General features: G+C 37.2%; 1 protein-coding gene across 2 annotated transcripts in view; it reads right to left on the minus strand.

Annotated features, from left to right (window-relative positions):
* Window positions 1-8,343: 8,343 nt before the first annotated feature.
* LOC127646281 (tumor protein p63-regulated gene 1-like protein) overlaps window positions 8,344-27,335 on the minus strand; it is a 49,024-nt gene continuing 30,032 nt past the window's right edge. Inside the window, exons 5-6 of one of the 2 annotated variants that reach the window (XM_052129799.1) lie at window positions 13,408-13,561; window positions 8,344-9,280 (exon numbers count right to left, since the gene is read on the minus strand). In XM_052129799.1, the coding sequence (XP_051985759.1) occupies window positions 9,086-9,280; window positions 13,408-13,561 (349 nt within the window). In that variant the 3' untranslated portion in view covers window positions 8,344-9,085. The remainder of the gene's footprint in view (window positions 9,281-13,407; window positions 13,562-27,335) is intronic. The other variant, XM_052129798.1, reaches the window with a different exon arrangement.

Here is a 27,335-nt window from a genome sequence, read left to right on the forward strand (position 1 = left end):
ACAACGTTACACAGAAATGTTTAACCCACATTAACCCATTGCTTACATCTTGTGGTTATACTTTTGAAATAGTGAGTATTTTAACGTTTACAGATTGGCCCTATTCAAACTTGTATCCGGAATATTCCTTTAACTCTTACCCATTTCCAAAACATGTGGAAAAAAACAACAAAAGGCTGTCAGTTCATCTGAGGTTGCGCTTCAGCTTAAAAACTAATGATGGGAAGCAGGAGCCATATTCTGTAGCCTTGGGCTATGTCTTACCTTTAAACAGAAGAATGCAGCAAGAACCTTCTCTCATTACGAAACCTCAAGATGATTTACTGAGGAACTCTGTGTCCTACATGTTGACTGTGAAATACACACCTCTCTGAAACTGTTAATCTGTACTTTATTCAAATACATATGCCTTCTGTATATGTAGCCTACTATATCACTCATTGAAATGGTATAAGCTGTTGTTATACAAGGCCATTTAAGGGCTATACTAATGGCCTCAAGCAAGTATACTATATCTCCAAAATATAGTAATTTTCTTTGTCAAATGTCTTGGAGACATAAAAGTTCAAAGACAGAATAAACTTATAAGATTTATACCTTAGTTTAGAGCACCAATCCAAGATAACCTTGTTAAGTAAGAACCTTTAATTTATTTTTAAATGCTCTTTCACACTTGTGTTAAAATACTTTCTTCTATCCCAACTTAATATGCAGAGACATCTTAAAGTAATCCTCGAAAACTGTAAACACTGTATCTCTGTGGCACTATTGGCGCTTTTCCATTACCAGTACCAGCTCGCCTCGGCTTGCCTCGCCTCGGCTTGCCTCGACTCGGCTCGCTTTTCGCTCCGTTTTCCATTGCAGACAGTACTGCCACAAATAATACCCGGTCGTCATAGCGACACCGCAGGAAACTGCCGTGACGTAATCTTATACACGACACACATCCGCTACCCACACACACACACAGGACAATGGAGGAAATCGAGTGTATGCTGTTTTTGATCCTCGGGATGTGGCTGTTTCTCACAGCAAGAAGACAAATGTTGTTTCACGAGAGGCTGAGGGCAGCAAAACGAAACACTGCTGAAAAAAACAGGAGAGTTTGGGAATTACTACAGAGTTCAGACTACGAGACGAATCCGGTTGTTCACAGCCGACGCAAGAGGTTAAGTTATGCTAACATAGCTAACGTTTGCATATGTGTAAATACTATACTATATGCAAAGTATTTAATCAACTTTATAGCTACCAGTATTACGTACTAAAATGTGCATGGTTTATGTGTTTCAGATCTGTTTAGCTTTGCAAAGTTGCCGCGGCAGACCGTCTGTTTGGGCTTTCAACCGAGCTACCGATTCACTGACACTGGACGGCTGACAGTAGAACAGCAGATCTACAACAAGAAAATATGTCGAGCACGGGTAGTGGTTGAAAACGCTTTTGGTAGACTGAAGGGAAGGTGGCGTTGCCTCATGAAAAGAAATGACTGTGATGTTACAATTGTGAAATCTATGATTCTTACTTGCTGTGCTTTGCATAACCTTTGTGAGAGTCACGGAGAGGACTATGACAATGACTGGGATGCACCTGCAGCAGCAGAGCCTGTGGTGGCAGTGGCACAGGGTGTTGAGGAGGAGGGCAGAGATGTAGGAGAGGGTCTGATGCGTTATTTTAATTGCTAAATAAATACATTATCATTAAATATGTTGTCTCTGCTGTTTTTCATTAAAGGTTATCACAGTATACAATCTGAAAATACTTGTTCAAACCCTTGTAAAAAAGCAAACCATCAAAAAAAGACACTGTTTGTAATAAGTTTCAAAAGGTTTATTTAAACACGCATACAAAAAGAAAAAAATATAATATTAATATAAATTCACACATCCAACTATATACATATGTTACATGTAGTGCAAACATTTAATTAAAATAAACAAAAGGGTTTCAGTCCAGGGGCGGTGGAACAGCATCCCGCCGGTTCAGTGCCTGGACAAGCTGGCTCAGGGTTCCCAGAAAGGCCTGGTTGAAGGACGACATTGCAGCAATCTCCTCTCTCCTTAAAGCCGCTCGAGTTCTCGGGCATGTGCTGCATCATCGAGTGCCATCTGTAAATGGCGCTCCCGCTGTGCCATAATAATAGTTTTGTAGGCTATATCTGTGCAAACTATTTAAAAATGGCGGAGTTATTCTGGATACTCCGTCTGGCGCGCGCAATGATGACGCAGTGAATAGTGATGATTCTCTCTGCCCAATCAGCAGTCGGCATTGTTTTTACGTCACATTTTAGTATCGCCTCAGCCCGCTCAGAACCTCGCCGGAGGTGGTACGAAAAAAGTACCCGAAAGCAGGTACAGGTACAACTTTTACACAGTGGAAAACCAAACAAAGTCGAGTCGAGTTGAGCCGAGGCGAACTGGTACTGTGTAGTGGAAAAGCGCCATATTTAAATTACTCTTTCCCCTTCTGTCACTCACTCGATGTTGTGTCGATGAAGTGACACTAGGGTGTCGATCTTGAGAGCCTGAAACACCTTCAGATCTTTGAGAAAAGGCCAATGAGAATTGGCGAGTTGAATTTGCATGACACTCCCCCCGACATACGGGTATAAAAGGGAGGCCAGCAGGCAAGTTCATTCAGATTTTTCTCTTCGGAGCCGAACAGTCGCACTACAGCAAGCGGAAGTTGTCTGCTCATTCATTCTCATTCCCTTCTCTCTCTCAGAGCGTTGCTGTTGGATCTACGGCACTTTCCAGTGGTCTCTCTCCACTCTGCACTCTGTGGCAGACTACACCCCTGGGTGATTCCACCGCGCATTGAAAGAGTTTATTTTCTCTAAAAGAGTTGTGCACAGTGACATTGAACGTCTTTTTAAAGATGCTGTTCTGTCTCTGTACAGTTCCTGGATGCGGTCGTTACCTCTGTCCGCTTGATGGTCACGAACACTTCCTCACGTGTCTGGGCCAATGTCACGTTGAGGAAGCATGCGCGAATGGTTCATGTTCTCACTGCAACATGACCATGGCTTGAGTAACCCCGCCCCTGATCACTCACGGCTTGATGTCTGGTTTCTCGGGTCGGCGCGCCGCTCGCGGCCTCGCCCCTCTCCAGTTCTATTCTTCCAGGAAGTGCATGATGAGCTGACGTGGTCGTGGAGGGCACCTTTTCCTGCCCGGTCCTGATCCTTCAGCTCGTCCGTTCTCACTACACTATCGCTGTACTCGCTGAGCTCAGCCACCTGGCGGAATCGTGGCATAACCCTCGGCCACCCAGCTGAATCTATTTTTCTATGGAGAGAAAAACGTAGAGAGAAAAAGCCGCGGCTGGCATGGCCTGCTCCCATATTTGGTACAGGGTTTTGGGGAAGCACATGACGTCTTGGGGCATCTGGGGAGGCTCCGTACAGCCCGAATGCATCTGTTCCTACTCTCATAGTAGCTTTCCTACACCTGCATCGGCAGTTCACATGACCAGTTTAGTCATTGTGGCATTTCGTATATGGGACCCTTAGTGTCACTTCATCGACACAACGTCAAGTAAGTGACGGAAGGGGACGTCACGGTTACTGTCGTAACCTCCGTTCCCTGATGGAGGGAACGAGACGTTGTGTCCCTCTTGCCACAGACAGAACTTTACTGCTGTAATGGCCGGGACCATGTCTCGGCTCCTCAGTGCAAAACCTCAATGAACTAGCCTGCTGGCCTCCCTTTTATACCTGTATATTTGGGGGGGGGGGTTTCATACAAATTCACATTGGCCTTTTCTCAAAGATCTGAAGGTGTTTCGGGCTCTCCAGATCGACCCCTAGTGTCACTTCATCGACACAATGTCTCATTCCCTCCATCAGGGAACCGAGGTTACGACAGTAACCCAAGCAACGATACTTAACAAATGCCGTAAAATGAGGACATGACTATCTGACTGCCGTATTTAGAAATCTGTTTTGAAAACATTGTTTATTCTCGCAATTCCATTTGGTGGCGCTACTGTCGCAGAAATGACTTAAAATCAGCTTTAAATCAGGATGTCAAACATTCAAATAACATACTATTTTATGCACATTTAAGCAATATCACATGAGCAAGAGTGCTATTGTTCTGTAAAGAGCCGCAAGTAAACACTGCCGTGCTAATATTTAGACCAAAAGTACAATTGCGAGTGTAATATTGCTTTAATATAACAATTAAATAAAAAAGTAAATAATATTGAATAACTTCACTTTTAGAAAAAAATGGCCAGTTAGTTAGTAGATTTCTTCTCCATCATCTAAAAATATTTCCAGTTGAAGCAAAAGCATCCAACACAACTCCACTCTCCACACTGATCTCACAATAGTGGTGTTTCATTTATAAACAAATCTATTTTTGAACCAATCTATTAAGGGAACGGATTGTTCTAAATAACTCACTCATTACATAAAATACACAAATTCGTCGCCACCTTCTGGAGTAAATTTACATTTACAAGTGATGTTCACTGAACGAATCAGTAAATTCATTTAAAATGAACAATAAATTAAAATTCCCATCACTATTTGTAAAGCCACAAACACAGTGTTTACAGTGATACAAATAGTGAAGCATCCAAGCACTATTTATCTGCACTCTTGTCTCATCTGCTCAGATTCAAGAACTGGAACTAACTGCTGTAAAATTATTTTTATTCCAAAATCAGCCCAGATTATGGAAAATGCTCTATTATTTCAGACATGACCCACTCAACATCTGAATGTTTTGATTGGCTCATGACATCACCTCTTGTTCTTCTGGAAATTTTTAAGACACTAAACCATGACTACAAAAGATGACTGAAAGAGAATAATTATTGTACTGCCTCCATGGATACAATACTAAACAAAAAAACAAGACCACAATTATAAGGATGACATAAATGTGCTTACAAATCTGATGGGTAGAACCAGAAAAGCAGACCACTAATGGCTTAATTAACTGAAGTCAATCCTGCACTGTGAATTTATGACAGTCAACAGAATCAAACATCTATCACAAGGCGCCCTTTGAGTGGCATGATACAATACTGGTGTGTCTGCTTTGTCTTGTCACTTTCCTAGTGGAATCATGATTCTTTCACACTTCAGTGAAGTTAAGGAGATACGTATTGCAACTATGACACCAGTAATAACAAGGTACGTTGCTAATACGGACATATTAAAAAGAGCAATATAATTTTTTTCACTTATCCTCTTGTGAAATCCAGCTCACATACGCACAACAGTATTATCAATCGGTTTTATTCTGCCTCTTTTTAAACAGTGTAAATTTATCTGGCATGTGATCCAAGGTTTACTTTGTAGATCTTTTACGAGCAGAGGTGGAGATGCATGGATGAGAAGCTTTGGCCTGAGGGTACAGCAGTGCAGGATTCTGGATTATGAGACACATCCCCACTTTTGTTGGAAAATGTTAACTCTTTGGATTCCTTAAAGAGAAAAACACAACATACAATTCAAACATCCATGATTTTTAAAATCCAGATTGATTATAGATACTATTCAAACTCTGAGAATCATGAGGAAACATCTTTTAACAATGTTTTGAGCATAATCATTGCAACCATGTAAAAACATTTTCCTTTAGGGTCCGTTTTCATGTTTTTTTTTTTTTTTTTTTTTTAATCAGACAGATCTTACAAAAACCTCAACTGGTGGTTGAATGTTATGTCTAGTGGTCGACCAATCTGGGTTTTTTGAATGGCCATTGCCGATATCCAGAGTGCAGGGTGGCTGATATAATTTAGATATATCACACAATATAATAGTAACTAAAATATACATAACATGTCTAAAAATGCACTTATTTAGCATTTCAGTATATTTACTAAAACTCTCACACAAAACGTTGTTAAGATAATACAAACCAGATATAATAATCCTGGTTTCTGTTTAGTCTTCCCACTTAAGTAATTGATTGCACATAATGTAATGGTAAAACATTATAGGAAATAACAGTGCATAAATTAGTCCAGCAAACAAGGATGGTACGAGCGCATTAGCATTTTCTCTCAAAAAGACAGAATCAATACATACAATGCATAGTGAATATGACATTAAAGCACTCGCAATCATTCTGTATTTTCGATCTATCAGCATGGCTTTGAGAATAACTTGAGACTCAGCCTGCGGCCAAATTACAGCCATGCTGACAGATGGACATACATAATTTCAACGAACAAGTAATAAATGAGTAGGGAAAATGACTGTGCCAAAAAACGCTTGTGTGTGAAACTACTTGCGCCACAGATTCAAGCTCTGGCGTTGCGAAGCCTGCCTGTGTTACTAATTCAAAAACCACAAGTCAGCATTAGTAACAACAGCTTGGGCTGTTTCTAACAAGTTATTCGTGAAACAAGGACGTATGCGTGTTTAAGAGAGAGAGAGACTGTGCATGTGATTACCTGCATCTGTTGCTGTGATGAACAGTAATGGTGCAACTGTTAGTTTTACATCTCCTCACAACTTGGAAACTTGAATCAGGCAGGTGCCCTCAGCATGTTTGATTACACAGTCTGTCGCGACTCTCAGCTGTGATAGGCAGTAATGCTGAAGCTGTTAGTTTAACACTATTTCTCAGCTGTAGTGTATTAGTAACCCATGCGATCATTGAGAGAGAGAGACAATTCTGGATAATTTAAAAGAAATTTGTGTACTAACAGCACAGTTTGTCAACATCAGCTCAACTGGCTAATAGCACACAAAAAATGGTCTTGCACATCTGCACTACTCTTACACATCAGCTTGGAATGCCACAACAAGCATAGTGCTACAAACAAAACAAAAATTCCGGTGCTGATGGTATGAGCTGTCAACACTCTTGGAACACATCACATCTAAGAAGATTACAGTACCTGTATAATTACTTGTAGCGCACTTTTTGCCGTTTTATCACTCTCGTACAGATCCAGTGAGAGCAGCAATCTACTTGATGCTTGCAGATTACTCGCCACGGATCTCCTTGGAGTGTCACGGACAGATTATTGCACAACATTTACGAGTCAGAAGGACATTGATTATTGGTGATTTGTCATTTACATATATGTCTCATACTGCCCCTTCACGTGCAAACAATTCGATGTGCTGTCGTGACTTAAAACAATTGGCCTAAATTTATCGGTTAATGCTGATAATTCAAAAATACAGAACAGCGGCCGATTTATCGGCTACAGTGATATATCAGCCGACCTCTAGTTATGTCTGCCAAAATAGATCTATGCTTTCAGAATTTCCAAAATGCCCCAAGTAGCTGAATCTGGAACTACAATTGTGTGCAGGTGTACCTTCATATGAGATACTGCACATAAACCACCATTTTCTGACACATTGTAGTAATTCCTAACCCTAACCCAAATCCTAACCCTTACATAACTGAGACCAAAACGATCTTGCTAGCCAGGGATCATAAAGGATGTAAGGCACAGCACAAACATTTTGTGGGGCATGAAAAATTGCAGTATTGTGGCATATTCAGAACTAAAATACAGATTTCCTGTGTGACAATGTATCTATTTTGACCAGTAGACAAAGGATATTAATTTGCTATTTTGATAAAAGCTACAGTACATGGCGAGAACCTTACAAATTACAATTAAAAAAAGATTGGAAACATGTATATACAAAAACAAAAAAATGAACTGCAGAGTGTAAATAACAGGCCATTAGCATGCCCTGCTGTAAACTGATATTGTGCTACGTTGATGAATGGAAATCACAAACACACATTCACTGAGCTTCTGGTTTGAAATCTAGTAGCAGCGTACACAAACACTGGACTATTGTGCAGCATACAGAAATGTACTCAGATGAACAAGAGATTAACACATTACATCCGCCAGACCAGAGTTATGGTGTTCATTCTTTAGGTCTGCATACTTTGCACATGGGGACAGATCCCTCTTTACAGAGAGGGTGCTGCACTCGGGTTGTAAACAACAAAAACAAACAAACAATCAAATAATCTGCTAAAACGGTCAACATTCCAAATCAAATAGTTTGAATACAGGTAAAGTGGGACACTTAAGCTTAATTATCTGTCATTGTGTGTATATTCTTTCATTACTAAAAGCAGCATTAATTAAGGGATGACACTGAGGTAGCCATTTGGATCATAATTATAAAACAATGTTGATGACAACTTATCAGAAAGTGTCCCACTTTTTAATACATCTCATCAAAAATACTTTTATATATTTACTGATATCACAGACTACTTCACTGCATTTAATAAAATATAATAATGTGGTTCTACAGTGTTAACATGGATAAACAAATTTAAGAAGCTATAGTATCAATTTTAAGAATCTATATGCTACAGTATAAGGACAGATGGCACCTTTTTGTGCACACTAAAGCATCCAGAACAAATTCTTCTCACTTGCAGTGGTGGAAAATATCGCAATCAGTGCTATTGACAGCGAGTTTCCATTAAGGCACTTTATTATTATTATTTTTGTATATAAAGGCTTTACAAATTGTTTGACACTCAGATATAAAGAAATGGCAGAATGACAAATTATCACCAGAGAGTTTTTACAGTAATTCTTGAATTTCAACAGTTAGTTAGAACAATAAAAGGCACATTCTGCAAGGGCGTAAGAAGAAATAACATTAAAAAACATTACATTCTTCTCAGGAAGTCGTAGGAGGAGTGACTAAATTATTTTTAATGTTATGACACACCCAAAGGAAATGACTGTGTAACAGTTAACTTTTACATTACGAAGCCATCTACAGATTTATTATGAATCATTTATACTATTAAGATTTGTGGCAAATCTGAAGTTAAATTGTGAAATGATGATTAAATTAAATGAATGAACAATCTTACCTAAAATACAGCTAAAACAAAAGCAAACAAATACACTGAAGAACGATAATTAATTTAGGAGCAATGTAACAAGATTTAACAGCAAGTTTTGTTGGCATTGGAAGTTATAGAACAAATGTAAGAACAGCAATGATTAAATGCTTTTGTTTTAAAATATCTTAAGTTATCTTACATAAGTATAAACTATTCATGCTCAGCTGGTCCAAGAGAATTACTTAACATTCATTAGAAGACTCTTGGCAACCTCAGAAACCAACACTGCCTCGTGCCAAGCAATACCCCAGCTTATTTTGGTTACCTATGACGGACATTAGTCCCACATATGCCTCAATAAGGATCGGTTGATTCAGCACAAGAACCCCATTAGCTTTCCCAGGTACAGGCTTCTTGCTGTGGGCTTTCTGGGCTGCCAAAGTCAGCTGCTCCCTGAAGTTGTTGATCTAAATAATAGAGGCAATATAGAAAAGATTTAAATGATTTAATATACAATAATATAAATTTATACAAAAACAGCCATTTATTAAAGGAATAGTTCACCCAAAAAACTAAATTCTATTATAATTTACTCACCCTCATGTTGTTCCAAACCTGCATGGATTACTCACTTATGTGGAACACAAAAAGATGAATACAGTCCTCTGAATTTTCAATACAATGCCAGTGAATAGTACCTCACTTTAAAACTAAAAAAGAACCCAAAAGTATCATAAACTTTTATGTGACTTTGTGTGCCATATTTCAAATCTTCTGAAAATATTAAAAAATGTTTTGGTAAGAAACAACACAGAATTTAAGTCATTTTTCAGCACAAATCTTGATGTTGTGAATTCATGAGAGTATGAGTGAAACTGAAAAATAGAAACATTCAGATCAATATGCTAATACAATGAAAGATAGCTATACAGGAAGCCATATCTGTGCCAAATTCCACACAAACAGATTTTCTCTCCAAGGAGTTTTGTCTCTCAAATTGTTGAAGTTTAGTCCTTTAATGCACTGCTGCTAAAGCTATCAAAGTGCCGCTGTTGTGTACAAACTCAATGCATTCAATACATTTCAAGACAGTCACTTATTTGTGAGGTGTTGTGGAGACTATTTTTCAGGAGTCATTCTGATGATTCTGTCTGTAACTGCCTTAATAAATAGTTGCCGTTAAAAAGGGTCATCAAATTGTTGGATGCCATGAACTGCATGTTCCCTGCAGTATTGAATATTTCTGCACTTTTGAAAGGAGAGCGAGAATTGCCCTACGACTCCAAGCGCTCTGGTTAAATTGAAGCACGTCATTCTGCACTTTGGGATATTATTTTGCACCACTCTGTGTTGGAGCCTTTCTTGATTCTAACTTTTTTTACTTTTATAGTTTTGTGCGATAAGAGGTTATAGTTATTTAGCATTTTTATTTGTTGAGTATCCATTAGTTACCCTGTTAAAAGGGCTGTGCCAGACAAAGCAACAAGTAGTAGAGTTAAGGCCTGAATGGTAACAATGGATTCTAATGGTGCTATTCACAGCGGGTCCGACAAATCAACCGTCGATAATTCAAAGTGGTTAGATTTTCTTTTTTTTTTCGGCTGAGATGAAAACTGACTAACCAATGAGAAAAGAGCTTTTTGTAATTTTTCCAGAGTCACAGCAGGTCCTTTATCCAGCGTGTTGGTGGCACTAATCAACTGGAAACACCAGCATAGGACATGCAGCTGATACACACCATTTGATTATGTATTTTTGTCTTAAATGTACATTACTTAATATGTACTGTATATCCATGAGAATATACAGGTACATTGATATTATCAATGTACCTGTATATTATCATGGCATTAAACATATCAGAGAGGTTCGGCAATTCATTTGCACTCAACTTGTAGTAAACTATCCAATGAAAATGTGTTACATGCAATGTTTTAGATAAACAAATTGCAGAACTACACTGCTATTTTTCTTGCAAGGACAATATAACAAATATTGCAATAATTTATATAAAGAAATGACTGTGAGCAGGGTTTTCATTTATATTATTTTTAATATATGCATCATATTTTTTACTATATTATTTTCTCAATGTACATTATTCCATGTGTATTTATATCACTGCATCTTGTGTTATATTATCCAGGCATTAATCTAGACATTATAAAAAGAGAAGTTGAGTTTGGGAGTCTGGAATACAGACCTACTTGTAGCAAAATACATGTGCAAATAAATATGAAACAGCGCTTTTCTTTACTCATCTCACTCGCATAAAAAGACAGATTATATACTCCTCAAAAGCATCAACATCATGGAAAAAACATTTAATGAAACAGTTTTGCCAAATTAGGAAAATAAATGATTTAACAGCATTTATTATATTAATCTATAAATGCTGAATTGTGCAAACTGGAGACTGCAATAACAACAGCACCGCCATCTACTGTACAGGAGTGAAATTTATTTTAATTGATTCTTTTTTACAGACTCTGTGTGAATAGACCTTCTGTCATAGGTTTGTCCTTCCCCCCTCTGCTCTCTATTCATATTATTTATTATCATATTATTTGAGTCTGAACAATTGTAACCACTTTTACTAGGTTACACAAGCCCTTTACCTAGGTAGCGACTCAAAGACATCGGCTTCAGTGTGTTATTAAAGTATTAGTCTCTTTGGATGTACCACCAAAACTTTACATACACTGAACGACGCATGCGTTTGTCTGCCACGAATGCATTAAATGTGCAATGATGTGATGAATGTTAACGTCTGTGCTGTGAGCCTGCATATGCATTACAAGAGATGTTAAGAATAGGAGCTGCTCTCTGATACTAATTTATTTGGAGACAAACAGATACGAGAAATGCAATATACCATAATAATTGGGATCAGAAGCATGCAAAGACGTGAATTATACATCATTTCAAGTGGTTCACTTCAGCGATTGGGTACGATTGCATTCATTTCAGCAGCAAACTGTGCCAGAGTTCACAAGAAGTATACCCCAGACCACTTTTTCATGCAGCACCTGCGAACCAAACTTGAGTTTGAGCCCTAGTTCAGTCGAGAACTTTCCTTGTTTCTAGCGCTAAACAATACAAGTTCTCTCGTTAACATGCAAGCTAAATGACTTAAGTTTATCATCATCTAAACCTATTGTATGCCTTCAGAATGCTTGGAATATGATGCACGAGACGCATGGACTACTTTTATGATGTTTTTGGGTCCTTTTTTAAGATTTAATGTGAGGCACTATCCATTGTCAATGTAGTGAAAAGAGGGCTATCTTTAGTAAAACATCTCTGTTATGTGTACCATAAGAAAGTAATATTGGTTTGGTACAAATTTTTATTTTTGGTTGAACCATTTCTTTAAAAAAATACTTCTTTGGATCAACCTCCATTTGTCAAGTCGGTGGTGTCTTCCTGTCAAAACATTTAAGTTTATGTTTTTTTCTTTTTGTCTACCATTCTTCATCTTTGCTGAACCTGCTGTTCACCTCAACAGGCGGGGTAGAACGTGAGGAATGGGAATGTGGCTGTGAAATTAGACGCCCCAGAGTACAAATGATTGGTTATACGATCTGTGAGGTCACCTGTATAAGACCTTTAAATCACACCTTGAACTACATCAAGTTCCCTAAAAATACATAAACATTTGGGATTCAAAATCTAATTTAAACCTGGAAATAAACAGAACATTTTAAGATTTTGTCAAACAAAGAAACATTTTGACGTAAAATGAATAAGAAATGTTTTTTGATTTGGTACTTATTTAGGTCACTCATCATTAACTTTGTACAAAAGGTCAGATTTCCTTTCTTATATTGAAGTAAACAAAGATGCCCTTTGGAACATCATGCTCTTACGGAAAGAATGCATGGATAACAAGGATCATTAGGTTTTGCACAAACTGGTTGGGTCCATGCCAGCTTAATAAAAAAGAAACAACAACAAAATGTTTCACTCCTATGTTGATGATAATATAATATGTAATGAAAGAAAGACTTTTTATAAAAATAAATACAATTAAAATAAAACCATTTTCACAAATGGACTCTTGAAGTGACTTTTTTAGACTGTACATACTTAAATTGGAGTAGATTATCCTGTGCTATACTATAGTTACCAAATGTTTTTTTTAAAGTACAGTCTTTTGAAAGAGATCTGTCCATACAAATTCTCAAAACTATTACTTGGACTTCATTTATTTTGTCTGAACTGTACAGCAAATTGTACTACTTGACTCTGGCCCTTCAAGTGCTCTTCCTATGGCCCATCAAGTGCTCTTCCTATGAACTCTTTATCATGAAATTTGAATGTTGCACCTAGCATATTATCTGAATGCGTCATTTGTTCCAAAACTGACTTCCAAGAAATTGTGGATTCTTACACCACCACTGTAAGTCCTCTGGCAGTCTGTGTAATATTTGTGAGTAATGGCATTTGAAATTGGTTAAGTGAGCTACAGATAATGGTTGGGATGTTAAGTCTAATAGTTTGACTAAAAAAGGAAATATGCCAGAGTTGAGGCATCAGAGCTGAAGTGATAAATGTGTTTTGAGTGATGCATTACAGGTTATAATACTCTCACCTCACACAGATGGCCCAGCTGCTCGTTTGCACTCTTGACAGGGTGATAGGCGAACGTGGTGAAAGGATAGTCAACAGAAAAAGGATTCCAACGGGAAGTAAAAGATGGCTCCCTGAGCTTGTCCCAAAACACCCGCACCCCCTCGCCCTCTCTCCTGAAAAAGAAACGCACAAAAATAGCACTGTTAGAGAAGTGAGATTCAAAAGTCTGAGTTCACATTGAAAATCTGGGATTCAAAATCAAAAAGTTACAAGACTTTAAATTAAAACAAAGAAACATTAGTGACAAAGTAAAATGGATAAGAAATATTTAAGATTCTGCACTTTTTCTAGGTTACTAAGTAAATTTGCAACATTGACCATGCTACAGTAACTCATTTGTACAAAAGATTAGATTTTCTTGCTTCCATTGAAACTCGCTAGATGCTATTTGGAACATTGTTAATACACGTTGGATAAAACGGATCATCAGGTTTGGCCTTAAACCTATGCAGTTCATGTCAGCTTGAGTGCATGGTGTAAATAAAGCAAAAGGGGTATGTACCAAATGCAAATAAATTCTCAAATTGATTTCACTGAAATTGTTAGACTGAAAATATAAAATGTATAACACTCTATAATAAGGTTGTATTCATTAACATAAATTTTCAATCATAGTTAACATGAACTAACAATGAACAATAATTTAGTAGCATTTATTATATTTTATTAGTGTTAATTTCAACATATACTAAGATATTTTTAAAATAAAACAGTTGTACAAAAAAAGTTGTACTGGTCAAAACTTTTGAATCACTTGACTGAAATGTTTCTCATGTCTTAAAAATCTATTGATCTGAAGGCGTATGCTTAAATCTTTAAAATTAGTTTTGTAGACAAAAATATAATTGTGCCACCATATTAATTTATTTCATTACATACTTTTTATTAAAGTAAAAAAAAAAGTTTTTGAAATTGATGACTTGGACCAAATAATAAAGAAAAGCAGCCAATAACCTTCAATAACGTTTAAAAAGCATCCCAGGGTGATACCTCAAGAAGTTGGTTGAGGAATCATGTCTGCAAATTCTAGGCAAAGGCTGAATACATTGAAAATGCTAAAATATAACACAGTTTTGATTTTGTTTAGTCACAACATAAATCCCATAGTTCCATTTACTGTATGTTATTCCATAGTTTTGATGACTTTACTATTATTCTAAAATGTGAAGAAAAAAAATTATAATAAAGAATGAGTGCTTCAAAACTTCTGACTGGAAGAGTGTATCTTAAAGGGATAGTTCACCCAAAAATGAAAATTCTGTCATCATTTACTCATGCCATCCCAGATGTGTATGACTTTCCTTCTTCTGCTGAACACAAACAAAGATTTGTATCTCATATCTCAGCTCTGTAGGTCCTTACAATGCAAGTTAATGGTGGCCAGACCTTTGAAGCTACAAAAATAGCATAAAAGTAATCCATATGACACCAGTAGTTAAATCCATGTCTTTATAAAGACATCCAGAAGCGATACGATAGGTGTGGGTGAGAAAAAGATCCAAATTTAAGTCCTTTTTTACTCTAAGGGTGTGTTTCAATCAGCTCCCTGGTTCAGTAGTCAGGGCACTGATCAGGGAGTCGGTCATTTTAAAGGCTGTCTCAATCTCAAAATCGTTCCAGTGAACTGAAACGTTCTCTACCTAAAAAAAAAATCCCATAATGCACCGTAAAAACCAGGGAGTATCGTTGCTCACTATGTTCCCTTACAGGAAACGTCTTTGAAGTCATTAGAAGATGAGCAAACGTGTAAATATATGATGTCAAGGTCTTATTTTCTCATTAAAAGAGATGTTTGTAATATCTTTCATCCATAATTACCATGAAAGGGAGTTTTTAAAAGTAGGTTTAAAATACACTCCTTTGTATTTTTAAATGTCATTTATATTTCATAATAATTATTTGAATAACTCCAAGAAAGTGAACAATAGTATAAATTTGCAGCTATGGTGTTGATTAATAACAGCTGTGCTTTAGTACGTGAGCTTGTTATCGTGTCACAGGTAATTGAGTCAATTGATTTCCCAAATGTTAAGTGGATGAACACCCTTGCCAGTGCCCGAATTTGTGTTCATGATATACTGATACTGATTCATGACATAGGGAATATCTAAATCACTACTTTCACTTTTACATCTGAAAGTCACATGTGGAAAATGAAAGTGTAAATGGAGACTAGGTAAATGAACATTGTATGTGCCATCAGCCTTCTGAGAGAATTTAATCATATTTATGTTTATTATGGTCCGAAATGTTGGGCCTTTGGCCATGATGCGTGCTTTCAAATCCGGTGTGGGAGTATGGCGGCTCATCTCGGTGGAGGCACGATAACACGCTTCCCCATTCTTTACATGCGGCGACACGGGACAGAAACGGGTCTCTCGAGGAGAAGCGAGAGTGGAGCGTAATTTCGGCATTTAACGAGAACATTTACAAGTGACGTGATCGTTATTGCTCCACTCCCCTCTTGTGCTTGTTTCAGTTTGAAAATCCATTCATTAATTTATCCCATAGACGAATTGATTTTTAATGATAGCTACGAGGTTGCTCACCGATGGCATTTACTTTCGTTGAAGCCAGCTGTACTACATTGTTTAAAAATCTTGTGTGATAGCGGAATACAAGGTAAACAACTACATTACCCATGGTAAAGCAGAAACCTGCGAAACGTGACTGAGCGAATGCATGCTTCCATTATGCACTGTGAATGACATAATCGAGTTGATCTCCCTGCACCCTTAAACTACATATAAATCTGAATATTTTGCAATAGACAAAATATATTGTTTCTATACTTCTAAACCTAAAATCAATCACATAATTTTTTGTTCAAAGAAATAATTTACAAAGCTTCATGGGATTGTAGTTTGTGCCCTCATTAAAGACGTTAAAGTACACAGCCATGTAGCCTTGTCTTATGTCTGATTTTCAAAAAACTTTTTCCTAAAAAAAAACGTTTGTGATGTTGTGATTCATCTAGTAGCTGGTTTGGTTCATGTCTTACAACTCTTTTATGAAGGATTTTATAAAAAGTCAAATGGAAGAAATGAATGGGAAAAATACTTCCGAAACCCGGACGGCAGAAAACGTGAGCAGTCACTGTTGTGCTCTATAGTGGCACTGACGAGGGAAGGTTGTTGATCTTGTCAAGGTTGTTGGACCGTGACATCATCGCCCCATGTTCTGTCTTGTGTTTCAGGTCCTGTCTTTGAGTTGTGCGATGGAACCTGGTGTGAGTTACCACCAGGTGCTCTCCGGTAATGTCATGGGTCCTGTCACTCTGTCAGGTTGGGTTTCTGTCTGACGAGACCGTGATATCATCGGTCCCGGTCTGTCTGTGTTTCGTGTATGTTCTTCGTGTGAGTACACGGGTTGGTTATTAGTTACCGCTGTGCGCTCTTCAGTCGTTCTCATTCATGTTCGGAGCATGATGTCTGGATCCTGACTTCCTGTCTGGTTTGATTTCGGTCTGTGTCGGGATCTGGACACTCATGCTCTACGTTCTGTTTGTTTGTTCTTTCTCTACCTCATATGTCTCTCACATTGTTCCCATAGGAACGCTGATCATACCGCTAATTAACGTACTAACAGCACCTGTCTCCCCGCTGATTCCCTGTCCATTTAAAGCCTTTGTTGTGTCTTTGTGGCTGGATTGTTGAATGTAGTTTGTTGTAGTGTATTGGGTGTTATCATTAGAGAACGCTGTTTGATGTGAAGCAACTTACTTCAATCTCTCTCCGCCATCTGGGACAACAGACTTCCCTACAGCATGTTGTTCCTAGCATTCGCCATGGAGCTCTGCTGAGTGTCGATCTGGCCCTGTGTGGATCAGCCAGTCATGGTATTCCCGCATTGGTGGATTCCAGAGCCGGAACTTAATGAACATTGACATGGCTTCCAAGTGACAAGTTCCTATGGTCCAGTTGGAAGAATCTATCAATGCCCAGAGGGGGACAGAGGAGGGAGCCAGCTCTTCAGTCGCTGACAGCGTCCATGGTCACAGAGGCCATTTCCCCACCCCACCACGGTCATGGAGGTTGATTAAAAAAAAAGGTGAAGGTTTTAATTACAGGTTAAAAATGTAATCTCTAATTTGTAAAAACGTTTATAAAATTAAGTGGTGCAACACAACTCAAATTAAAATAAAACTTAGATCAATAAACCCTGGATTATCTCTAAACTCTTAGAGTAATACAGTAAAAAAGGTTCTGTTTCTCATCTACACCTGTCATATATCGCTTGTGAAGACATGGTTTTAACTACTGGAGTCATATGGATTACTTCTATGTTTCCTTTGTGATTTTTGGAGCTTTAAAGGTCTGGCCACCATTCACTTGAATTGTAAGAACCTACAGAAGTGAAATATTTTTCTAAAAATCTATATTTATGTTCAGCAGAAGGAAGAAAGTCATACACATCTGGGATTTCATGAAGGTGAGTAAATGATGAGAATTTTTATTTTTGGTTGAACTATCCCTTTAACATGTGTCAATGCATTATGAACTAAAACAAACTAACCACAAACAGTAGTATTTTCATAAATGAACATTAACCAAGATTAATAAATGTAGTAAAAATATTGTGCATTGTATATAGAATGCAATTCAAACTCAGTGAAATAAAACTACTGTGCTTGTTGCATGGGTTTGCTGAAGCATTCACAAAAATAATTTGAGTGTACAGTACATAAATAGCAACGGGTGGCACACATCTTTTGTTGCTACATCTGCAAACTCTTAAAAAGAACTGCATTATGTGCTCCGTGATTCACACACTTGTGCTTGCAATTAGGTCAGATTGACCCTAGGCCCCCCAGCTTTCCTCTCCCAGTGCTCTCTCCATGCCAAAACTGTCACCATTTCTCTTCTTTATGCACAAGCTAATGTAATGTTTGCTGAGCTTAGAGGCAATTCCCTCTGCTCATCAGAGTTTCTTTCATTCCCCTGCCTTTCTCTTTTGCCATTTTAAGTAAATAGATTTTAATGAAAAGCCTAGAGGGGATGTCTTTAGTATTTTCTTGGCTGATGAAACCTCAGAAAACAAGAGAGAGCCTGGCAGCAAACACAGGGCTTTTAAACCTCCAAACATTCACGCTTTGAAATTGTGCTGGCACCCTTCCATATTTTACAAGCATCTTTCACAATAGACTATATACCCTTTCTTCATTAGTTATGGTATGAAAGGTTGTGATTCCTGTAACCGTCCATACAGTACACAATACAATAATATAAACTCTTTCCTTTTATACCAATGCATTTGTTAGTATTTTCAATTACATGGATACTGATATGAGGGAGAATTAGAAAACATGCTTTTATTTTTTTACTTTACTTTTATTAATAACCAGAAAATTTGATAAATTTGAGGAATTTAATAGCCATTTCCTTAATTTCAAAATTCAGGAACTTGATTCTAAATTGAAATGCCAGTGAAAGAAGTTACGCTTCACTGCTGACATTTGATGAATGAAAAACACTTCTCCTGTGTCTTGCTGAGACTAATGTGCCTTGGCACCGAAGCATATGTAGCCAGTGACCTATCGGTCCTCCTTTACTCTTGTACAGACAGTCTTGGCTCCATAACTCAAGTGTGTACTGTAGTCACTACAAAGCATTCACTGTGTAGCCACAGGAGGTCTCAACAGTGCTTTTTTGTTTTTCTGAGTTGATCTGATCGATGAATACATTCAGCCTGAGGGTTGAAACATCAAATTCCTTTTCACTCGCATTCACTCTCCCCTATCCCCAGTTTTCCCCAAAACTCTGTTCCTGTTCGCTTTTCTACTTGATCTCACTAGGTTCTTCTAAATAATAATAAAAATACTGCCCTATGAAAAATTGCTATAGTTATTTTGTTGTAAACATTATTTAACACCATAGTGGTATTTAATGAAATGCAGTAGTAACCACAAGAAAAAAGCTAACATTGTTCTGTGCTTAACGAACTTCAAAACACTGCCCCGAATGGCCAAAGAGGAAAGTGCTGTTGATCGTATGGGCAAGTTTTTTCAATTTTCTAGGTGAAATGTCCAAGAAGGGGTGCCAAAGTGAGTTCTTTCAGCTCTACAGGATGTTATACAGTGAAGAGGAATATATATTTTATCAAATATACCCTCCAACTCAAACCCCAAACCTAATAATCATAAATAAAGATTTTATGTTAGAGGGGAAAAATGCATCCTCCGAATAAGCTCGTCACCGATTATGCAAACGAAATTACTTCCTGGTTTCAATGTGGGATGCGAACCCAGGTCTCTCACGCTGCTGACGCCACTGCAATAATGGCTGATGGGAGATGCCGCTTGTCAGTGAATCGGCATAAAGGGGCAATCGTGGGGTACTGGAAGTCTCGGAAACAACATGCCGACTTCCTGTGTGTGATTATGTTGACCATGGACAACTATCAAATTTGTAAATAAATATATTAGCCAAAATACATTAAAAAAATTATAACCACAAAAAACAAAGATCCCCCATTTAGCCTTAACAGACTGTAGGGGCAAGTGCTGTTAGCGAGCACCTATGAAGGCCGGAACGGTACACGAGGGGGTGGGTGGCCAGCACCACACCCGACCGCCTTTGTCTCCCCAGTGCCGATGTTTACACACCACACTAGGTACTCATTTTAGGCTGAGTCAACCTAGGGGAGGCCCGGGACCGGTTCAGATAATAGTCACTGGTGTTGGCCATGAGCAGGAATCGAACTCAGGTCGCCAGGTTTAGGGCTAACGCTACACTCAAATATCAATTGTAAATAAATATATTAACAAACACACATTACACACACACACACACACACACACACACACACACACACACACACACACACACACACACACACACACACACACATCCTTATGAGGACTCTCCATAGACATAATGATTTTTCTACTGTACAAACTATAGATTCGATCCCCTAATCCTACCCCTAAACCTAACCCTCACAAAAAACTTTCTGCATTTTTACATTAATTAAAAAACATAGTTTAGTATGTTTAAGCGTTTTGAATTATGGGGACACAAGAAATGTCTTTTTTGCTGATATCTCAATTTCTTTTTACTTTTACCGTAAAGGAATAGTTAAAAGAATATTTCAGCTCTGTAGGTCCATAAAATACAAGAGATGGGTAAAATGGGTGCCAAGATTTTTAAGCTCCAAAAAGCACATACTGTATACCCATCATTTAAGTAGGGCTGGGCGATATGGCCAAAATTGTTATCACGATTTTCTTTTTCATATTGTTTGATATCGATATTTATCACGATATACATTTACACATTGCACTCTTTTTATTTCAAAGTTGGCAGAAGAAAAAAAATAAAAAATGAATTCTAAACAGTCAAAATTGTCATTACAAAACTGCACTGGGGGTCCACAGACAGCAAAGGCAGAGGTTTTGAAATATACCAAAATATTAAAATATTTTATAGTTTATCAATCGAGTGAATGTTAAAAGATCATCTGTTCGTCTTGAAGCAGAATGACAACTGTCCAGTATTTGTTTGAATATTTTTACAATAAAATTACATACTTTCATATTTTTTTTATATTCATACCAAGTATGGGGGCATAGAAGCCCTTGTGACTGAGGAATGATGCTGTATGTTGGTTCAGGGGTATCCGCTGAGAGAAAATTTAGAAAACGTAAAAGTTTGAATGGAAAATTGTTTTTATTTTCATTAAAGTGAGAAAGAATACCAACTACCAACTAGTCATTTTATTGTCTTGTCATCCATTCCAGAGATGATGACATCTGATTAATTTAACAAAATTAGAACAGAAATCGATTTGTTCATTATTAAAGGCTCATAATGCGCAGATTAATAAAGCTAAATTTAGAAGTGAAAAACTTTATGGTCTAAAAGGTGCTTTGGAACCACGTTAATTTTGGAACCATGCTGAGTGTCATGTCTACACACATGCAACGCATGTGGAGTGGGACAGGGCAAAAAATATTCAAGACTATTCATGAAGTCTTGCAGTGCGGATGGAATCAATCCAGTGTCTGACATAGCCTAATTATTAATAAGGCAGCTAACATTATCAAGTTCATCCAATCTGACCCTACGTTTCCACTGGCGTATTGTGAGAAAGCTGAGAGAGCGTTTTCAATTAATTCCTATGGAAAATGAGTGCCACGTTCGCAAGGTGGATTATAGGATAGGCAACAGTGTGGAGCAAGCACTTTCCTAGCGCTATAGGGTCTTTGAGCGCATTTGACCGAACTTCGGTCAGAAGTTCTTTGACCGAACTTCTTGTGTTTTTAGCGACATGCCCTAAATATAGAAAAATCCTCAAAAGCTTATCATAGTTTTTCTATCGTGATAAATACAGGTAATGTTATCACCCAGCCCTACATTTAAGTAATCAATATGACTCCATTAATTAATGTCTTCTGAACTAAATGCTAGGTGTGTAAGAAATAGATAAAAATGTAAAACTTTTTCAATACATGAATTACTTTTATGATGGCTATATGTGCTTTTAAAACAAAAAAATGTTGGCATCCATTCACTTACATAGTATGGACCTACAGTGCAGAGCTGAGATATTCTTTCAAAAATCCTAATTTGTGTTCTGCAGAAGAAAGAAAGTCATACACATCTGGGATGGCGTGAGGGTGTGTAAATGATGAAAACATTTTCATTTTAGGGTACACTATCCCTTTAAGTTCTATTCTAAATTAAACATTCTGAAAGCCTTGTATATCTCATATGTTCTTGCATTTTTTATGTTTTAATCTTTAACTTAATTTATTGTTTGGGATGTTAAAGATGTTTCATTTGTAACTACTTAAATTTCAATGAATGCTGCAGGTAAGCTCTTTTGTTTTCAATGCATACAAGGGTGACTGTGCTTGGAATCATTACACTAATAAATGGAGACACATGGAGACAGATTTCCACCTTCAACACATTTGATTTGACCATGCTGTGTACACTGAGAGAGAAACTGTTTAAATTGTGCGTGTTGCATGTCCAAGTGTGTTGTACTTTGACAAAATCAACAGACTTCTGTACACACCTTTAGCAGGATCATTGGATGCCAAACACACATACCTTGAGGCTACAGAGAAACCGGGACTCAAACAGAGAAAAAAAACATAACTACAGGGCAAGGCTGTGTCTCCTGCTTACCCGGTGCTGCCTGTGTTTGCACTAACACTCTCAGACCTTGACAATGGCTGCCGAGGTCTTGGCGGCTACACCCTGCTGAATAAACTCTTGTGTTGAGAGAAAAAGAGGGAAAAGGTGATTATAGGGAGGCACAAAGCCAGGCTCAGAGAAAGGGCCAAAAACCTGACTGTTTGTAGAGTATATAGTATTTGTGTATATATGGTCAAAAGGGTACAATATTCTTTGTGTGTAGATGAGCATGTGCACATGCCCACATTGTTAGTGTAAAAGCAATTGTATAGTTTAGTGTGTGCGCGTGTGTGAGTTCACTCCAGATCTCCAGGTGATTCCAGAGGTAAGCAATCAGTACCAGAGGGCCAGTTGAGACAGGTAGAGGGCTGGGCTGCTGCAGCCAGCGGGGCTGAGACATTTATTGTTTATGGTACAGGCTTGAGCTTTCACTGATCACTGCCACGAGTCTCTCGCCCTCTCCCTCTCTCACACACTCATATACACACACACATGGTTTCATTCCATCACTCGACAAGATTGAGAGGAGAGGGAGGGATGAAAAAAAGGGGTGAAAGATAGGAGAAAACAGCGAAAAATGGATGTTAGGGTCGATCATGCGTGATGCACAAGCTTTCCTGAGATACGTTACACACAGTGCAAGGTAGTAATAGATTATATGTAATCCAGATTACATAATCAGATTACAAAAATCAAGTACTTGTCATTGGATTCAATTACATTTTTAAAATACTCGTAATCTTTTCGACTCAATTTTTTTTTTATTGATAACATGATTACATATTAGCAAGGCAACGGCAGTAAATTGCTAATAATTAATTGATCATTTTCATATTAATATCATCATATTCTTAACCCTGAAGTGCAATAGTCTCACAGATGTACATTTTGAAAATGTGCTCCTTTTACATTACAACAGTAAGATATGCACCTCAGCTAAGGAATAGGTGATGGACTATAACTAAGTAGTAATGGTTAAAAGTAAGTGCTGTTAGCTTTGACCTAGCAATGTTATTGCGGTTGATTTCATGTTCATTCTGTTTGTTCATGTAATAATTTTACTGTTTTATGCACCTAAAATGAACTAGATATGGTTTAATTATTTTTATTTTATTTGTTACAACCTCACCGGTGGTGTGCAGCTCACATATTGAACTCAATAACTTCAAAAGATCTAGTGGATGCCATCTTTAAGGGTCCTGCATGCAGGGTACACAAAAGTTCATCTGCAAAATGTGCAGCAATATGGGACAAAGACATAACTCTACTGCTGATGCAGCGGACATAAAACTTGACACAATTGCTCCATGTGTGACTTGGTGAAACTCTACGGTTTTAAAATATTCTGCTCTTTAGAATATTCTTGCTGTTCAAATGATAATATATTGCACCTCAGCTTTGGAATAGGCAACGGACTATCAGCAAGCAGTAAGGGTTAATAGTGTTTCACTTATTTTAGATGAACGCTTTGACTTCGGCAATGTCATTGCTGTTGATTTTTTGGTCATTCCTGTCTGTTAATTTTATGATAGTTTTATGTTGATATTATGGTAATTAATGTTTGTATTGCTGCTATTGTTTTACGCATTTAAAACAAAACTGATGTCTCAGTGTTTTGAACTCTAAACTTTGGACATGCACAGTCATTACTGTTAGATTTCAAGTTTATTCCATTCATGTAATGTTTAATGCACTTTTTAAAAATGTAACAAGAAGCTCTTTTGTTAGTAATACAAATGGAATACATATTCTTCCTATTTGCAAATTTTTGTTAAAATTAGTATCCTACCCAAATGCATATACCATAAAATAAAATAGAATTAGATTGAAAGTGATCAAAAGATTATATTACCCCAAAAATTTAATCTATGAGCTTACATTACTGATTGTATTTTTTGTCATGTAATCTGCAGTGTTGTATAAAGTATCCATTTATCATACTTGAGTAAAAGTAAAGATAACTTCATGGAAATTGACTCAAGTAAAAGTTAAAGTAGCTCACGAGAAAACGACTTAAGTAAAAGTATTAAAGTAACTGATATTAAATTTACTTAAGTATCAAAAGTACATTTAAATTGCATAAATTACGAAACAGTTCATTAAACCCGTGGCAACTTATTTGATTAGTGGTTAGGGCTGAAACAATTAGTCGACGTTATCAACAACATTGACAATAACAAAATGTCTACAAAAATTTTCAATGCCGAATAGTCGTTTGATGTAATTTAACGTAACATGAGATCACATTAATTAAGTGCAATGATGATGCGTGAGAGCAGCACTGCAGTTTATGCTTGACTGAGGAGAGGAAGAATTACACAGCTCATAGTCCAGATGAACTCTAAACTTTCCAAACAGTTTCAGCTTATGTACATCACAAGTACAAGGGAATTAAAATACCAAATAAGTAAATACAGAAGCACTCTCGTTGTGGAATAACTGGAGTCGGAGCTCTTTAAAGGAAATATCCCGTTGTTAAATCTTAAATCCAGTTTTAATGATTTATTAAAGTTCAAATAATAAGCAGGTCATGTAATTAACTACAAACTCCAACTCTGGCATTTCTCTGTGTGGTCAGCACCTCTTCTATGAGTTGCGCGAATGTCCCGATCTTAGGGGTAGAGACTGAAACTGCATCTGGCTGATACACACTCTGTCAAGGTGACGCTCGTCCCTCGTGCCCGCACTTGCTAAATCTAGATTATGGCACGATGGCTCGTGACTTATTGAATCATAAAATATGTCACTGTGCATTTCTTATCATGAAGAAAATTGGCAATACGCAGCTTTATCTTTTATTTTTTTTGCTGCATTAAGGATGGATTGAAGTGAACAGAAAGGTGAGAGAGGGTAGTCTTTGCCCCATTATACACAGCAACAATATATGTTTTTGATTTGTTTTGGCTTGTTTTCCAATAAAAATATCTAAAACTCATTTAAAACAATGTACATTTCCTTTAGCAGCTATACTGCAGAAGAAACATTTGTTATCTGAGAATACTGAAGATAATATTAAAAATAGAAATATTTTAAAATATCTAAAAATCCTTTAAAAAAAGATGCATTTCACATGAGAAGCAGCATAAAAGATATTTAGACTTGGTTTTAGAGAATAGATCTTGAATACAAGTATATTTTGTCTTTACTGTACTATAACAGATTTATAACCAAGTGAAAAAAAACAAGTATATACAAAAACACTTACTGTATATTTAAGATGCATTCTCTTAAAGTCTAAATATCTTCTCTATAGTAAATGTATAAGTAAATGTATGTTTTAAGGATTTTAGACTATTTTAAATGGAAAATCTTTTTTTTTTTTTTTTTTTTTACAGTGAATTTCTTTACTGAATTAAACTTAATAAAAAGTATTTTCCCCCTTTAATTCAGTGAATGTCATTTAGAAGTATGTTTAAAAGAAGATTATTTTCCTCTTTATTGTTAGTAAGCACATTTAATACAACCTTTTATGTCAGGGCACAAGCTGAATAATCGGTTAAGAGCTAATGATTAATTGTTGCAATCGCAGAACAGTCGAAAAATCTTTCCAATGATCATTAGATTAATTGATTATCAAAATAATTCTTAGTTGCAGCCCTATTGATGGTGCTCATTATTTACTCATGCCATCCCAGATGTGTATGCCTTTCTTTCATCTGCAGAACACCCAAAGATTTTAGAAGAATATTTCAGCTCTATAGGTCAATTCAATGCAAGTGAATGGTGGCCAGATATTTCAAGCTACAAAATGCACATTAAGGGAGCATAAAGACATCCATAATACTACAGTGGTTAAATCAATGTCATCTGAAGTGATTCAGTTAGTTTTGGGTGAGAACAAACCAAATTGTAACTCAATTTCACTGTATATCTTGACAATGCAATCTCTAGGCACGATCATGATTTCAAGCTTAATTTCACTTTCTAGTGCTTGATGCATGCGCAGAGCCCTAGGTGGCACAATAAGAAGTGTAATCGAGCTTAAAATCCTTTCTTTTTTTACACTACAGTACACGGTTTTAAGCCCGATTTTTGCTTGCCGACAGTTTTGTGGAGATCGCCGACAAAAGCCCGAAATCGTAGGCAAATCGGAGCTCGCTCCCGTGAACAATGATCTCAATGTATGAATTATCAAAGACGCGATTAGAGAGAAGCACCGACGTGTCGCCGATGTCAGCAAGATATTTTGAATGTTAAATATCTGGATCTGTCTGCGATTCCTAATCACGCAATGTGAAATGTGTTTTGACAGAATAGAACTGCAGTGTTGACCTTCAGCCAATGAGAGAGCAAGAACGGCGCATGGGAATTTCAGAGGGAGGAGTCCTGATGTACCTGCAACAGAACCTCAACTAGCACGGCTGCAATATCAATAAAGTCTCATTGCACCGAAATGGAGGAATAATTAGTGGAACATTGGCAGGAGCACCAGTGCCTATTTTATGTTTCATCTGAACTGTACCACAACCGGGTGGAGAAAGAGAAGAGTTGGACAGGAATTGCTAATTCTTTTGGACAGTCAGGCAAGCAAATAGGTAGACTTTTCTGTAGGAGGTACTTTTTCATATTGTAACCAAAAAATATATATGATGCCTTAAGGCAATTAAAAACATACACATCCTATTCTGAAATGCATAACAGATGATCATGCATTTGTTTTCTCATGCATCTCATATCACGTCCCGCAAGTACTCTGTTGTGAAATGTAATTTGGAGTCCAGGCTGAGTCGACAGAGATTCGTCA

The sequence above is a fragment of the Xyrauchen texanus genome, chromosome 7 (genome assembly GCF_025860055.1).
Source record: "Xyrauchen texanus isolate HMW12.3.18 chromosome 7, RBS_HiC_50CHRs, whole genome shotgun sequence".
Taxonomy (NCBI): Eukaryota; Metazoa; Chordata; class Actinopteri; order Cypriniformes; family Catostomidae; genus Xyrauchen; species Xyrauchen texanus.